Source organism: Pundamilia nyererei, unplaced genomic scaffold, assembly GCF_000239375.1.
Source record: "Pundamilia nyererei isolate P.nyererei 1_Seehausen unplaced genomic scaffold, PunNye1.0 scaffold00038, whole genome shotgun sequence".
Lineage (NCBI taxonomy): Eukaryota > Metazoa > Chordata > Actinopteri > Cichliformes > Cichlidae > Pundamilia > Pundamilia nyererei.
Window position 1 is genome coordinate 2,688,708 of NW_005187439.1, and position 15,777 is coordinate 2,704,484.

Consider the following 15,777-nt stretch of genomic DNA (forward strand, 5'->3'; position numbering starts at 1 on the left):
CATCTCACCTACCCAACTGAAATGGAATTTCTTCACAGATACAAAATTTTGTTATTGTTAAATTAGGTCCATGTTAAGTATGTTGAACCTGACACTTGGAAAAAAAATACAAACGGTGTATGTAATGTTGCATTTGCAGGGGGATGGTGAACATAATGTAGAAGACAAATCAAAATATAAAACCATTTAAAAAAAACCCCCACACATGTTAATATTTGATATATATATTATATATGTGCCAAGTTTTGTTCAGATTGGCCCACCTGGCACTTAAGACACATATACCACATATCTTACAATCATTATAGTAGGATTAGGGATTCACCAACTGTGGAATCATAGATGAATACCAATGTTTTTAGACAGATATCGGGTTCTGATGCCGATATTTTTTTCAGTCCCTTTTGGTTTTGTTGATATTCAGGGTTACCCCTTGTTTCAGGGAGGCAAATTAATTATAAACTATTAGGGATGCACCAAATTGTGAAATTCTGGCAGATACCAACAGGCAAAAATAATAATCCAAAGTATATCTAGTTGTGATGCCAACATTTTCTTTTCATTTTTTTATTAATATTTACATTCACCTCTGTTCTATGGAACAAATCTTATAAAATTTTAGGAAGTCACTGCTTGTTAAACAGGTCAATTCTAATAAATAATATCTGATGGTTTTTTTCTTTGTTTTCTTGTTTTTTATTCCCTCCCATGTGCCTGGGAGAACAAATAAATCTTCATTATAAAATATTTTGGATGCGCTGATTGTGATTTCTGTGCAGATATTATTATTATTTATTAAGCTTGTGGCGATACCAATGTATTTTTTCTTTCTTTTTTTTGTGTTATTTATGTTCACTCTTGTTCCAGGTAAACAAACAAGCCCTCGTGCTGTAATGTGAAATTTTTTGGCCAGTACCAACATTTAAAATAACAGTTTCTCAGGCATCCGCTCCTGATGCCGCCATTTGTCTTTTTTATTTTGTTACATTAACTTTTGTTACATGGAAAAATAAATTGTTATTGTACAATGTTAGGTATGAATTGAATGAAGTCCTGGATGGATAAAATTGTTATAAAATACCAATTCAACCAATATTTTTTCACCACTATGTTTATCTCCAGTAAAAAAATAAAAAATAAAATAAACAACCAAAAAATAAATAAATAACTGTCCTATTTTTAACTGTTTTTCAAACAAACTGACAAATAGATTAATTAGATATTGAAGGTTTAAAGTTGGAAAATTGATAAAAACCGAACATACCTCAGTAAATTCACTTAAAATGTAAGTGGCAAATAAGAAATCCTAATAAAGACGTGTCTATGGTTACATTATTGGCCAAAAATTTCACTGAACAGTTTTTAAAACTAGTAGGCAGATGCTTGTTTGTCTCCTAGGCTTATAAACTGAAGTATGAGTTATTTTTAGTGATAGTTTTCTGCTTGTTGTTGCCTCTTGGTACTTGCTTCAGGAAATGTCCTTCAACCAATAGAACTCATAATCTTATCTGTCCAAGAACGGAGGGCAGGAGGTGGTGTTGACGGGATGTTGGTGGAGTTACTTCCTCTTGTTTGCTTCCATAAACACAGCGTTAATGATACATCTTACCATCAGAGATGTGAGGAGGTGTGTCTGATTTTAATTCTTTCAGTCACTCAGTGGGAAGTTAATCAGTTTCCTTAAATTGTTCCTGTTGATTAATTTTGTTTTTGCAGTGTTTACTCTCCTGGTGTCTAAAGACGTGAGCTGGAAAATCTGAATTGTATGCAGGTGTTTGTGTTACTTTTTGTAAAAATATTTTATGATTCTAATAATGGTATAAAAGTCAGTCAGTTACAACCAGTCAGCTCAGAGAGGCCCAGAGTTCGATATAAACTTTGGCCTAAAGTCTAGCTAAAAAGAATATGTTGGGCAAGTTGATTGCAAGCCTGTTTGGACTTGTGTCAGTGTTTCCATTAATTATAGTTAGAAGCACTGTTTTCAGAATCCAGGAAGCATATTAATTAGTCTCAATAAGCCGTGTCATGTTCATTATCAGGATTAAATATATTTTGCAGCTTCCCGCTGATTTAACTAAAAGAAAAGGCCTCTGTTTTAGTGGGAGAGGTTGCTGTGATTTGATGCTGTCATGGTATTTTCTTGTCTTTTCTATTAAAAGTCCCAGCTCATAACTGTAAGACAGGGTTACAGCCTCCCTGTGTTGTTTCTATCATTTTTCCATGCTAGAAATCATCAAGTAAACCCGATGAATCTGTGTCAAAGGTCACTGCTGAGCTTTGTCTGCGAGGCGAGCAGGATGGATGTGAGGCTTCCCACCGCCTCCGTTCAAAGGCTGCGTTTAACCCTCAGCTCTCACTGCCTGGATTTTACTGTAAACACCTTTATTCTTCTTTGTCTCCTCCATGTAAATCCTGCTTCCTGCTGCTGGTATTATTGATGTTTATCTGCTTCTGAAACATTTATTTGCACTCCCAGTTTTGGTTTTTTTGTACTATTGTAGGAATCGCAGATAAAGCTGTAAGCCTCTCTGTCGCTCCATTTTCTGCACAAACCACTCCATTCTTGAAGCTTGACTTCACTCCAAGCATATCGGACTTCTTTGTCTGATGGAATGTGACAAGAATCAGACTTTTTTTCTCCAGTTTTTAGTCCTCGGGGTTTTTCTTTTCTTTTCTCCTTTTTTTCCATTTATGTAGAGGAAGGGCTTGTCCTTGAAATCTCTTTTCTGAAGAAGCCTTTTTGCACTGCTGGGCAAAGTGTATGAATAGTGTTGCAAAGTGCAGGAGCTGTGTAACATTTCCACTCGTTGATGACACTTGTTTTGCCCCACTCTGTTTTTGTTCGGTCAGCAAACAGCTCGAATTTTTGTGTCAGGGCTGCCAACATTTGTCCACGTTTGTGACAGGATTAGATTTGAGTGTGTAGACACTGTAATCATTTGCAGGCGTGTTCATGCTGAGTGAAGGCAAATTTTTCCATCCAGAGACTCTGCAGGCCAGAAACAAGATGATTTCAGGATACAGAACAGGCAGAAGAGTCCGGAAATTTCTTTGTATGCCTGTCTCTGCTCTTAGGAATCATATGTGATAGATAGATTATATTTTTAGTATTTTCTTTCCTATCTGTATACAGTTAGAGCCATGAGTTTTTGGACGGTGACACTTCTTTTTTGTAGTTTTTGCTCCATACACCTCCATAGTGGAAGTACTGACTTTCCGCTTTAATTCAGGGAGGGTAAAAAGGTATTGCATTAACTTTGTTAGGGAGGCATTTTATACACCACCCCCCATTTTCTGAGGTTCAAAAGTAAGTGGACATCGTTGACTAATGAGCTTTACTGTTGTTGCATGACAGCAATGAGTAAATGGTGTCTTTTCACTGAAACTCTTAGTATGACGTCAAAAGAGACGCTGATGCAAGTGAAGCAGGCTGAAAGAAACAAAGTAAGCCCAACAGAAAGATTCCAGAAACTGTCCTGCTCATGAAAACCAAACAGGCCTGAAAAACAGCTGAAGACATTTAAAGTGCATGAGAATTATTACAGAATTACTTCCATGGTTTATCATCCAAGTATCATAGAGGCTCCTTGAACTTATTTAGTCATTTTGGCTTTAGGCTTCATTTCAAAAATCCTGCTAAAAAGCCAGTTCCTTCCTCTTTGGACAGAAGAAGCTAATATGAACTTGGACCAGAATGATGGGAGGAGTAAAGCAGGGAGAAGGAGAGAAACAGCTCATGATATGAAGCATATCACATCATCTGTCAAACTCAGAGGAGGGATTGTTATTGCATGGGCATGTATGTGTCAGAGGAACTGGGTCACTGGTGTTTGCTGATCATGTGACTGCCGAAAAAAGTAGCAGGATGAGCTCTGAAGTGTACAAGGCTACACTCTTAGAGAAAAAGTCAACTTTCTATTTGTGCACATGGTCACACATACAGTTTACAGTTGGCACGGATCTACTTTAAGTCACAATTATGTAGGGCTGTTCGATATATCGTTTGTTTCGTGGTGTCACAAAATAAACTGTTTACGGCGATATTTTTTCATCGTTCTGATGGTCACTGTAGTGGCTATATTCATTTCTTAAAGTTCTCTCTTTCTCTTATATTTAATATAACCACACTACCGACAGACAAGCGCCTGTTTTTATGCGTTGTCGTTAGCAACAACGACGGTAACACCATCGCGTGTCCGCTTGTTTATTTTCCACACAAACCTTTCACAATAAAGCTCAAGATCCTGTTGAGACTTTTCAAAATAAACTGAATCACGTGAAAAAGTATGCAGAGTGTTTACGGATGAGAAACAAAAAAGAGCCGCCAGGTGCCTAAAAATAAACCTTAGACTCAAACGTTAGAACAGGCTTTTCCCCGCAGCACGTCGTGTAACAAATACTCACAAAGAAAACGGCGGCCGTTACAACTTGTGTCTAAAAATGTATCGTTTCATGCATCGGTTAAAAAACTCGACTCCAGCTACTCGACGCCCAGCTGGAAACACTTCACGCAAGTCGAGCTGCCCGAGATTCACAGAATTTACAGAAAATGTTAAAATTTTGTAATTTATATCGTTATCGGGACGATAGATGTCTTATGTCGGTCATATCGCACAGCCCTACAATTATGAGTGAAATCCTCGTTCTGTCCTGCACAACCGGCGTCGCCTTCCTGTTGTGTTTTCCAAAAGACTAAGAACAAACTGGGTATTTCAGTAACCTTAAACTCTTATTTCAATGTGTAATCAGGCTGCTGACATTAAGAAAAATAATTATTTGTTACTTCAGCCTGATTGCTCCCAAAAAGGAACTCAAAGCTGTGATTGGTTGGATTACCATTGCATTCGGTGCCTATCCTTATACTACTTTCTTCTTCTACCCCATTATAATTTGGATGCAGGTTTTGTACTTTGCACTCCGTGCCACTCTGCAGAAATAAACCTGCCAATATACGATGCTGTTATATTATAGATAAATCTGCAAAGCATTATATGAGCAGTGTAAGCTGTCTACAGCAATCGGATTTAAGTTATATACCAAGGAGTGAATCAATGATTATAATCCAATAATATTATGAATATGATTCTGCATTATGAGTATGTTTACTTCAAGTATTTTTAGTATATTTTAATGCTAAAACCTTTGCACGATTCCAACTTTTACATAAGTACTTAAATGTTTGTCTCACAACTGTACAAAATATTTTTTTAAACCTTTCATGTATTTCATATGTATCAGAGCACCGGTCTGCACATGAGCCTGAAAACCTTAAAGTTATTCTGATCTAATATTCTGCTTTCCTTTTAGCACATCTCTCTCTTCATCATAGGAAGACATCATTCAAATGACTCATATTTAATGCCTTTTCAAGTACAGTTTGATTTACATAAAGCTCTAAACCATTACCCCCGAAAAAGTTAAATTAACTTTTATAACATTTAGTTAACCAAAGCAATATATTTGATCACAGTTCTACCATGGAGCCAACTCACAACCACCTGTTTCACAAGCCTGATGTGACAGTTAAGGGGTGGAATGGAACATTTTGTAAAAGCAAATAAATCCTGACGTAAAAGCAAAATAATGAATTTTAATTTTTGACCTTGAAGATATGTTTACAAGTTCTTTGCAGCCGAAATATGACAGTGTCATAGTTGTGCAGGAAGTTGAACACATAAGATTCACCCCTTTCCTTTTCCACCTCCTGACATCTTTTTCTCATTACTGATTGGTTCTTGTGTTTTCTAAGCGAAATCACCAGCCACACATTCTTTTTGCCTTCCATAACTTCCAACCATCCTGTCCATCTATCCATCAGTCCATTTTCTCACGCTTATCTGCTCATCTATCTAAGCATAGAAGCCCAGATCTCTCCTTCTCTCTCCCCAGCCTAGCCTTCTCCTCGAGCTTTGCCGGGGAAACACCCAGGCATCCCAGGCCAGCTGAGAGATATAATCTCTCTAGCATGTCCTGGATCTGGCCCGGGCCTCCTCTTGCTAGAACGTGTCCAGAACACTTCACCCAGGAGGCATCGTGTCAGATGCCCGAACCACCTTAACTGGCTCCTTTTGATGTGGAGGAGTAGCAGTTCTAGTCTGTACTCCTATCAAATGACTGAACTCCTCAGCCTGTCTCTAAGGGAGAGGCCAGCCACCCTTAGGAGAAAGCTCGTGACTGTAGGTGAGGGTAGGTATGTAGATCGCTTTTTTACAGTTCAGCTCTGTCTGACAGAGAAAGAGTGAGCGTAAAATACCTAATCATTTTTTCTGAAGCATGTTATGATGGCTCTATCCTTTATGTATCTCATAGGATGAGCACATTGCCCAAACCTCCTGATTAACTTAAAACAATGTTTATTTATCCCAGCAGCCAAAATATTGAATATAGCCTAAAACGAAATAGCTTAAATAAACTAGAATAGCTCTATAAAAATAAGTATAGCATTACAGAAAATATATGAAAGGGTTGGTTTAAATAAAAAAAAATGAAAAAAGTGAATGTTTAGTGTCATTAAAATAATCTTAGCCAAACCTTCAGCTATAAAACTGCCTGCACATAAAAGTGAAACTTGTCTTTACATCTCCATCATTTTGAAATTAGCTTCAAAGACACATATTGTTCTGTAGTTCTCTTTTCAGTTCATTGACTTTCTGAAGCCTGTTTCTTGTCAGCAGCACAATAAGCCTAACCCTCTGGATTGTGGATGCGAACATCAAAATGACAAATTTGATGTTTACAAAACAAAAATGATCTCATATCAAATAGATACGACCTCTTTTTATGCTCAGAGAAAATCAGATAAGATTAAAACATTTTTATTAATTTGCAGATTATTACCATTAATGTTGTTGAAAGTTGTGAGGAGCAAAAAATTATATTTAGACCAGTTTAAAAAGTGTGAAGGACCAGATTTACCCTGTCCTTGACAGGGTCTTAAAGATCTTCTTGATTTAAACTGGGTTACAGGCCAGTTTTCAATCGATAATTTCTGTTTGTTTCTGTTCTTTGCTCAGCAGACTGAGCAAAGAATAGAAACAAACAAACATAAAGGTTATATTTTCCTGTTTACATGTTTCTTTTGATCTTTCCTTGAAAGTCTCGTGTTAAGAAGTCAGAACAAGTACTGTTGTTGTTGTTGTTGTTGTTCTGTAATCTGTAATCATTTGTCTAAAAGCAGCGTTTAGCCGTAATAACAGGTTTGCACCCTGTAGTCGTGTCTCGGATGAACTGACTTCTCGTGTACCTGCACCGCCCGTCCTGTCTTTGTCTGAGTCCGCAGGAAGCCGAGCTGCAGGTTACACTCTGGCTTCCTGTCCTGGCTGTGTATCTATAGACGGAGGAGGAGGAGGAGGAGGAGGGGGTCTATCTTATATAGCCCTATGAAGAGCCAGCTTTGCCTCCCTGTTTCCATGACAACCGCTCTCCTACAGTATTCATCCGTGGGACGGTCTCTGCATCTGAAAGCAGTTCCCAGTGGTGTTTCAGGCCCTCTCGCTCTCTTTTCCTTCAGCTTCTTTGCTACTTCTTTTACTTCTTAATAGTGTTTTTAAAAAGCAGCGGCAGTTCCTCATCTTTACTGGCTGCTGTACTTTTAAATCTCCATGTTGAGGATCATTGAATTCAGCACTTTTTAAATCAATTCAAATTTTCTACTCAATTCAATTCAGTTTTATTTATACAGTGCCAAATCACAACAGCAGTTGCCTAAGGATGCTTTATACTATAAGGTAGACCCTGCTATAATTTTTCAAGTTCCTCAAGACCAGCGATTATTATTTCAAGAGTGACCTGTGCACAAAGGATGTGCAATAATATAGAGTCAGACAAATAATACAAAGACACATTATACATGTTCACAGTTTTAAATAAGCATGTGTAAGAATAACTGCAGATAGATACATGTAAACTTATACTTCAATGAAATAAACCCCTGAACTGAAATAAAACCAGTACACTGTAACAGAAAGAATCAAGTGCTTTTTTCCATATAAACAATACCACCATAATATCTTTAAGAGTCAACAGTTTCACTTTTGTAACTATGAATATAACATACAATATAAACCATAGGCTGGATCATTTTAACATGCACTCAGTCTTATCAGAGTTTGGAACAAACTTATGTCTGATTAGAATTTTTCTGAAATGCATGAGATGTGATACATTTAGCAGATGTGGTAAAGTATTCTTTCTGCCTGCACTATACACAGTGCGGTGTAGTTTAGGTAGAGCACCGCTTTTCCCTCCTGTGTCGCCTGATGGTTTGCCAGAATCTCTTCAAAGCAGTCTGAAATTCTTTTTCCGTGGCCTCTCCAAACTCCTCCCATGAATTTTTGCTCCAGCCACTGCCCGAGCTGCGCTCCGCTTGGCCTGTCAGGACCTATCGGCTGCGTCCGAAGTCCCACAGGTTAACCAAGCCCGATAGGACTCCTTTTTCTGCCTAATGGTTCCATTCACCACCGGAGTCAACCATTTAGTTTGGGTGTTAGCACGGTGAAAGGCACCGAGCACCTTGTGGCTGCAGCTCAGTGCAGCAGCTTCAACAATGGAGGTGCTGAACATGGTTTATTTGGACTCGGTGTCCCCAGTCTCTCTCGGACTGCTGTTAAAGCTCTGCTGAAGGTGGGAGTTGAAGATCTCGGAAATGGGAGCCTCTGCCTGGCGTTCCCAGTGATTACAAAATCGACCCGCAGTCTAGGGTTTCCTGGTGGCATGTGCACTTATACACCCCTGTGACCTGGAAGAAACCCAGAATAAGTGGAAGAAAATGGATGGATGGAAGTTTTGTTGATATAAATAATACGTTAGGCTCTTGGCTATGACTGCTAGGCACCATGATTACATCATAATTTCTGATGTAAATAAGAACCTTCAGGGGCCTAACATATACCTGTGCGCCAAGTTTGGTTGTTCATCTCCTGATGTCTTTTTCTAAAGTGTAGAAAAAGAACTGCCTGTAGCTCGATGGCTGCAGTTTGTAGGTGAATAAAAGTGGACCAGGAGAATATCCTTGTGGAACATCTGCAGGAGGTGTGAAACCTTTGGAGACTACTGTCTGAGTTGTACCAGAAATACAAGAATAAAACCATTTAATGTGCTGTTGATCTAAGCCAGCTGAGCATATCTTTTCTACCAGAATACCATAATCTGCCGAATCACATGCACGTGATAGGTCTACAAAAAATGCATGAGAAAAAATGAAAGACTTTCAGAAACAAAACGTGTCTTCACAACTCTAACCCTGTTTTTTCACGTCAAAGCAGACTTGCTTCTTTTCTATCAGCATTTCAGCCATTTAGGATAACAGCCGTGTGACCTACATACAGCGACTTTCACAAGAGGTATTTTGAGTCTTTGCAGAAGCACATTAAAGCCTTAAGGTTCAGGCTGCAAACATGACAAAGATATTATATCAGAATGTCAATACGGAGTCCAGCTGGAGGCGAGATGGTTCCCGGTGGGCTCTGAATCAATCCTGCTGCTGTGGGGAAACCTGCACCTACACACAGCAAATAAAAACATGAAAGACACTCTGAGAATATGTACTGAAAAGGTTTGTTTTATCTCAGCCGCTCCGCTCTAGTTTAAACTGAATACTTTACTTTTACTTCTTTTTGTTTGTAACCCGCAGCTTCAATAACAACCTTGTAATTACCTCATGGATCAATAAACGAGGAGATAATCGGCCCATGTGTCTCCTCCACTGTCAGATAGAGCTGATTCACAGACTGTCGTCTGACACCTCCTCGTTTCAAGTGATAATCGGTGACATTTTCATGGTGCTGCTCAGTAATTTAGCTTCAAAGCTTCAACATTTGCTGGTTTAATGAAGCCAGAAGTGAGCATATTTGGAGAGGGTGGAGAGTTTAATTATCAGCTAATTCTAGCATACTCCATCCACACACTCTACAGGTATAAAAGTAGAATGACGCAAATACCTGCTGATTAGTGCTAAGTAAAAAACTACTCAGTCAATTTTTTGGATGGCTTATACCGTCCAAGAAAGACATTAAAATGCTCCAAAAGGCACCAACAACACAAATGTAATTGAGAGGTCAAGTTCAGGGACAATGAGGCCCAGTCAATAGTGTCCAGTTTTCCCCTACAGTCATTAGAAAGGGGTAAACTCTGCATAGAGGCCAAAACCAATGTTTTGTACCAGGTAAACATGTTTAGTTAGATCGTGACATGGGGACACTTTTTGGAGCCATCCTCATGTTTCCATTTTAGGAACTCCAGTTTATGGGCTTGGAGATTTTGATTAGTTTGTTTTGTTGTCCTTTTATTTGACATCCAGTTTGATAAATTTGTATATTTGACAAAAATAATATTTTTTTAAGTACAAAGTGGCCACGCCCTAAAGCATTCTGCGGTATCATTATCTTTGAGTCTAATAATAATTGTTGCATTCAGTAAGAATAGTGCCAAAGATCATAAACCCATCAGGAAACTGTTTACTGAGGTCAAGAGAACATTTAGGTCATTTTACCATAAATTTCTATGAAGTCTTTGTTATACTAGAGGCATCAACTGCATGTTGCAGGTTTGAGGCACACATGCTGTTTTTTAGTTTCAGGTTGTATTTGCAGTAAGTCAAGTTAAATGTGAGTTAATGTAAATTCTGCAGCAATAAAGCTAAAATTGCATTGCAGAAAATATCTGCAAAAGTCAGTGCTGCCCACGTGCAGTGAAGGAGCACAGCAAAGAGACCATCAAACATAAAATTTAACACTAAAATCCAACCCAAAAAAAAAGAGAGAGAGAGAAAGGACTTTGCTAACATCCTGTTGAAAAGATCTTCAGACTTTTAGACTCTCATCAAACCTATAAAAGAAAAATAAGTTTTAGAATGAGGGCTGGTAACTCAGCAGAATGCGTGCCTTCACATTTACCAGCGACATTAATGAGAAGAGAGTCTGATTCATACATCAGCCTCTGAAGCAGTCACCCTGCTTCATCTTTAATGGGCTCACACAGACCGTCTGGCACTACAGGAGCAAAACAGAGCTGGTCCTTCTCTCCTGATTAAATCGCTGCAGCATAATGAAGCAGAAGCGAGTCAGACAGCAACTCGGAGGACCCTCTGTGTACTTGCTGCATTTTATTTCATTTGGCGAGGTTTTATTTTTTCCGGGCAGACGTGTGCTTTGGTTCGGTGGCGAGTCCGAGCACCTCCGTCTGAATGTGAGAGCACTGCGGTCGTGGCAAAACAGCTGAGTGGTGTTGGGCAATACCCCCAGAGGACGGAGGGAAAGACGAGAGAGCAGCTGCTGACAGTTAGACGCTCCTTGGTGAGGAGGAGAAGGAGGGGAAGAAAGGCGAGAAGAGGAAGAGGAAGGGGAGTGGATGGTTGTTGGTGTTTGGGGAAAAGGAGGTGGAGGGGTTTCTTTGAGGTGGATTTCTTTGCAGTCCTCTGTGATAGGACTGCGAAGCGAGCAGCCAGACTGGGGAGCTCCTCCTTTTTCATTTTTTCTTCTGGTTTTATTTGTGTTTTTTGTTGTGGTTGCGTGCAGTCGAGCGTTGGCTGCACGGTGCGTTCAGGGCACAGCATGGAAGCCAAATCCCTGTTCAGCCTGCACAGAGCGCTCGCTCAGCCTGTCAAGATGTGCATGTTCGATTTCCCCGTCACCATCCTGGACGACCTGGTGAGCTCTGATACCGCGCCAGGCTGGCTGGGTGTACGTGTGTGTGTGGATGCAGCGTGTGTGGAGAGGAACATAAGTGCATTCATACATACTGTATATGTATCTAGTTAAATTTTAATTGCTTGAGTGTGTGTGAGTGTGTTCCTGTGTACTAATTGCATATTTGATACTGTAGCATATATTCGTGCAGGCTTACTGTAAAAAGAAGACTGAATGTGTATTTTAATGCAGTATTAACGTCTGTAGATTATTTTAAAACGGACACAGGTGTGTTTCTTAAGCTGTATACATCTATTAATTTGTTTACTTGTATGGCTGTAAATGATTACAGTATTGAGTGTGTGTGGTTTACAAGTGAAGCTCTTAGTGGACGCAGAACGATAACACTCACCATTCTCTGCTTTTACTTATTTTCTTTTTCTGGCCAGAGAAGTTAATTGCGTTGCTCTTTTATGTCTTCGTTGTTTTGTTTGACTCGTTGGAGCAGTTACAGCCACTTAGAGCTTTTGGACAAGTCCTGTGACTTACAAGCAGTCAAATTGAGAACATTTTTGCTGCCATTATTGGGTTAATGTAATTGGAGTGACTTTTTTGGTTCTGTTTGTTGGGACAGGTTATTTTTATTCCATCAAAGCTGCTGGTCTGTCTCAGTTATGCAGGAGGTCCGGTTTAGCATTAATAAGAAGGGCCAGTACCTTCCTGGTTATAATATATCAACACAACTAGTGTTGTGTGAAGATGAATATCTTAAGCCAAAAATGAATTGTGCCTAAATATAACTGAAAGGTTTCTAGTGGCTGAGTGAAAGGGACGGTGAAAAGCAATTAAAAAGGAAACAAATTAGCAAGTGGGCAAAGAGAAAAAACGAAGTATTACCTAACTGGAATATATACGTATATAAAAACCCTGGGGTTTGTCTGCACCCCTTTACTAAAGGGTCTGTCAAAATGTGCCGAGCTCAGGTTTGCAGGTTGCGTATGTTCACCTGTTGACCTGCATGTTTCCGTTACCTTTTCACCTGATCTGTCAGTTTGCCTTCAGGTTTTGCTTCTGGCTGTATTTCAGAGTCTGTCACACTCTGAAAACATGGTTTCAGGCTGTTTCTTCACATGAATCTGTTTGCATGGGGACGGATGCTTATGTGTTTATTACTGCCAAGTTTTTTCATTTCATTGTTGCAGAGCTGTGACATAGCATCGTGTGTGTGTGTGTTTGTGTGTCGGGCTGCTGCTGATATAAAACTCTGCACACCCAGGAAAACATCTCCCTGCAGATAAAGGTGTGCCCCTTGAAATCCTGACATGTTTGGTCGTGTCTGTAATGATCCCGTGGTGAATGCAGTGAATGTGTTGCTCTTAATAAAATGTGCGGCTGAAAGAAGCTCAAGATTAAAATGGTTTACAGGGAGTTCTTTATAGTTGCACGTACACTGGTATGAGGGTTGCGGGAGCTTTATCTTCAACAGAAGGATTTTTTTTTAAGTAATACGTTTTAATAGTTTGATTTTTTTTTTTCAGTATTAAGTTGTTAATTATTCTGTTCTTGGGTCTTCACCTGCAGTTAGTCTTTGGCAGCTATTTAAATGATAGATTCTTGGCTAAAATGAAGCTGCAGTTTTAGACATGCAGGTATGGATGTAATATGACAAATGTGGAAACAATGTGAGCTGGCAGCCCAAGCAAAAACTATTCCAGACAGCCATTTTTCACAGTTTGAGCTAAGCCACACCAGCTTTATCAGTGTTTTTGTGCCACAACATCAAGCTATCCTCCAGCGTATTACAAGCCCAGTGGCCCTTTAAACTTTAAACATGTCGTTTTCCCAATACGAAGCCAATGCACCAAAGAACCAAAGAAATTGTTTACCCCATTTATCCAGCATCTGTGGGATTAACTGGAAGACCAATCATAGGCCAGAAATTTTCACCTTATTATCAGTGCTGAATGTCACTAATAGATTTGTGTTTTAGTATCACTGCAGGCGGCTTAAAATCTTCCTGGACAACATCTTAAAAAATGGGGAGACATCAAGAATTAATGTAACAGGGGTGTCCACATAGTTGTGACCGTGAGTTATCCAGTCTTTCTGTTTGAGGTTTCAAGTGTAAACTGAATGAAGTTAGGTGTGATGGTGCGTTCGTGTGCAGGTAGGTTGGCTGCACAAACCGTCCTCCTGTGGCTTTGTTTGGCAGTCTGCTCCACCTGTGAAATACTGAACATGTTTGAACTAAACTGCAAAGTCTCAATGTTTCCAGTGTGTGATTGGAAACGACAACGTAGTCGCAGTTTTCAAGGTTAATCAAGGACAAGAAAGTTTTTCTTTCATAATGTTGTTGTAGGAAATCTGCTCTAACAAAAATATTTAATTAGATGTGATCCTCTGCTGTGCTGTCAGTGTGAGAGGTGGATATGTACTGTCAGCTGATCGTCTCTCTCTAACTCTCACTTAGTGGCTCAGCTGTATCACCGGATTGTGTTTCATGTGGCCCGAATTCTTCTCTGGGGTCAAACAAAGTCACTTGCGCTCCCTGCTGTTAGGCTTTTGGTGTAGTTACGGCTGGATGTGGCTGAAAAAAAGTGGAGACTTGCAGTTGTAAAGTCTTTTTATTATTAAAAAAATAGAGAATTGACTCTGGTCTTTTGTCAAGTTTGAGAAAGAAAAAAATAATGAAATCACTTTCACGTTTTCTGGGTTAGCCATGGAGACTAGAAATTTATAACAAACATGTTACAATGACTTTAACAAAATGGTTTTAGGGGCTTAGAAAGTCACACCCAATGCACCAGCACACACATGTAATGGTATGCTAAATTAAATAAAGGCTCTGCATGTCCATACTGGTGTTTTGACTCATTAGACCTCAGGTTAAGGTTGTCTGAAGCTCTAGTTGTGTTTCCATCCACCTCTACTAAAAAGTGATGTGTGTGATAAAACACTGTGTATTCCAAGCAACAATGCTATACTCGGAGATCCCACTGGACCTGACACTGCTCTCAGATGACTGTAAGTAGTTGTGGTAGACTTGTAATAGACTTTCTTTACCTACTCAAATTAGTACTGGGCCTTTTCTTCTTTAATTTGTTGAAGGGTTCAACAGAGTTTATATGAAATTGCTCATTTAAGGCTACACTGATGTTTTCACTGACTAGATCGCTGCTCGCATTAAGGATGGCAACTCTCTACTACTGTATCACCCAGCTGTACTGAAAAAGGGTTTAGGTAGTATTAATAAAAGCCAAAAATGTCATGTGTAATACAGGTGAGGGTTTCAAACAAAACATTATTCAATATTAACTGTGAGCTACTCTATAGGCCAAATAACACGTTACACCTTTGGATTGAAACCCACGAAGCTCCTGTTGCACAGTTTTTGTGTTGTTAATGCCAGAGAGGACTTTCATGCACGAAACACCTGAGCAGTCAGTGATCCTGCTCCGTAATTTTGTACGATTAAGTTTCAGCTCAATTAATTTGTCTATGTGGTGTTTTCGGCTGCTCTAATGTTAGTGCCATTTCTGTAACTGTACCTCATAGGCATTAAATTTGTGCAGTGTTCTTGTTAAAACTGTTAGATAACCCATGATATTGATGGTCAAAGTTCAAAATTGATTTGTTTGCAGCTTTTGCCAGAGCTGCTTTTTTCAACCTACAATATGAAGAGGATATCTGTTGTATTTAGGACATTTTGTGGGCTCAATAATACTGGAAACTATAAGGCGAATAAGAGTTTTGACCTATTAACCCTTTAAAGCCGGTCGGAGCGGACACGCTCCATTTTGCGTAACTATTTTTAAATCCCGTAGCTCTGCAACCACGTAAGCTAGCGCAATAATTTTTTTTGCAAATGAAACCGGAGGAGTTGTACTTACATCTTATGCCATCAGCTTGTCCTAAGTCACAGTTTCCTTCCACATATAGCTTTGCAACAACTGCATATTATATATTCCAGAAACACGCTTTGCCGATCCGATCAGCTGTTTGTAACACTTCCTACGTCCATCAGCGTGAACTATCGCATGTCCGGCATGAACTGCCCGAAACCGGAAGTGACGTCATTTTGCGGAAATGTAGTTTTTTACCATCAGGGCCTTATGAGCCTATACTTGTGTTTTTAAAAGTTATGTTTGACTTT

General features: G+C 39.3%; 1 protein-coding gene across 3 annotated transcripts in view; it reads left to right on the forward strand.

Moving 5' to 3' along the window:
* LOC102216217 (ral guanine nucleotide dissociation stimulator) overlaps positions 1-15,777 on the forward strand; it is a 58,146-nt gene that overhangs the window by 624 nt on the left and 41,745 nt on the right. Inside the window, exon 1 of one of the 3 annotated variants that reach the window (XM_013910226.1) lies at positions 11,360-11,645. The exons of 1 other annotated variant lie outside the window; for it this stretch is intronic. In XM_013910226.1, coding sequence (XP_013765680.1) covers positions 11,550-11,645 — 96 coding nt within the window. In that variant the 5' untranslated portion in view covers positions 11,360-11,549. Of the gene's footprint in view, positions 1-11,359; positions 11,646-14,588; positions 14,649-15,777 lie in introns of those variants that run through there. One more of the 3 variants, XM_013910229.1, reaches the window with a different exon arrangement.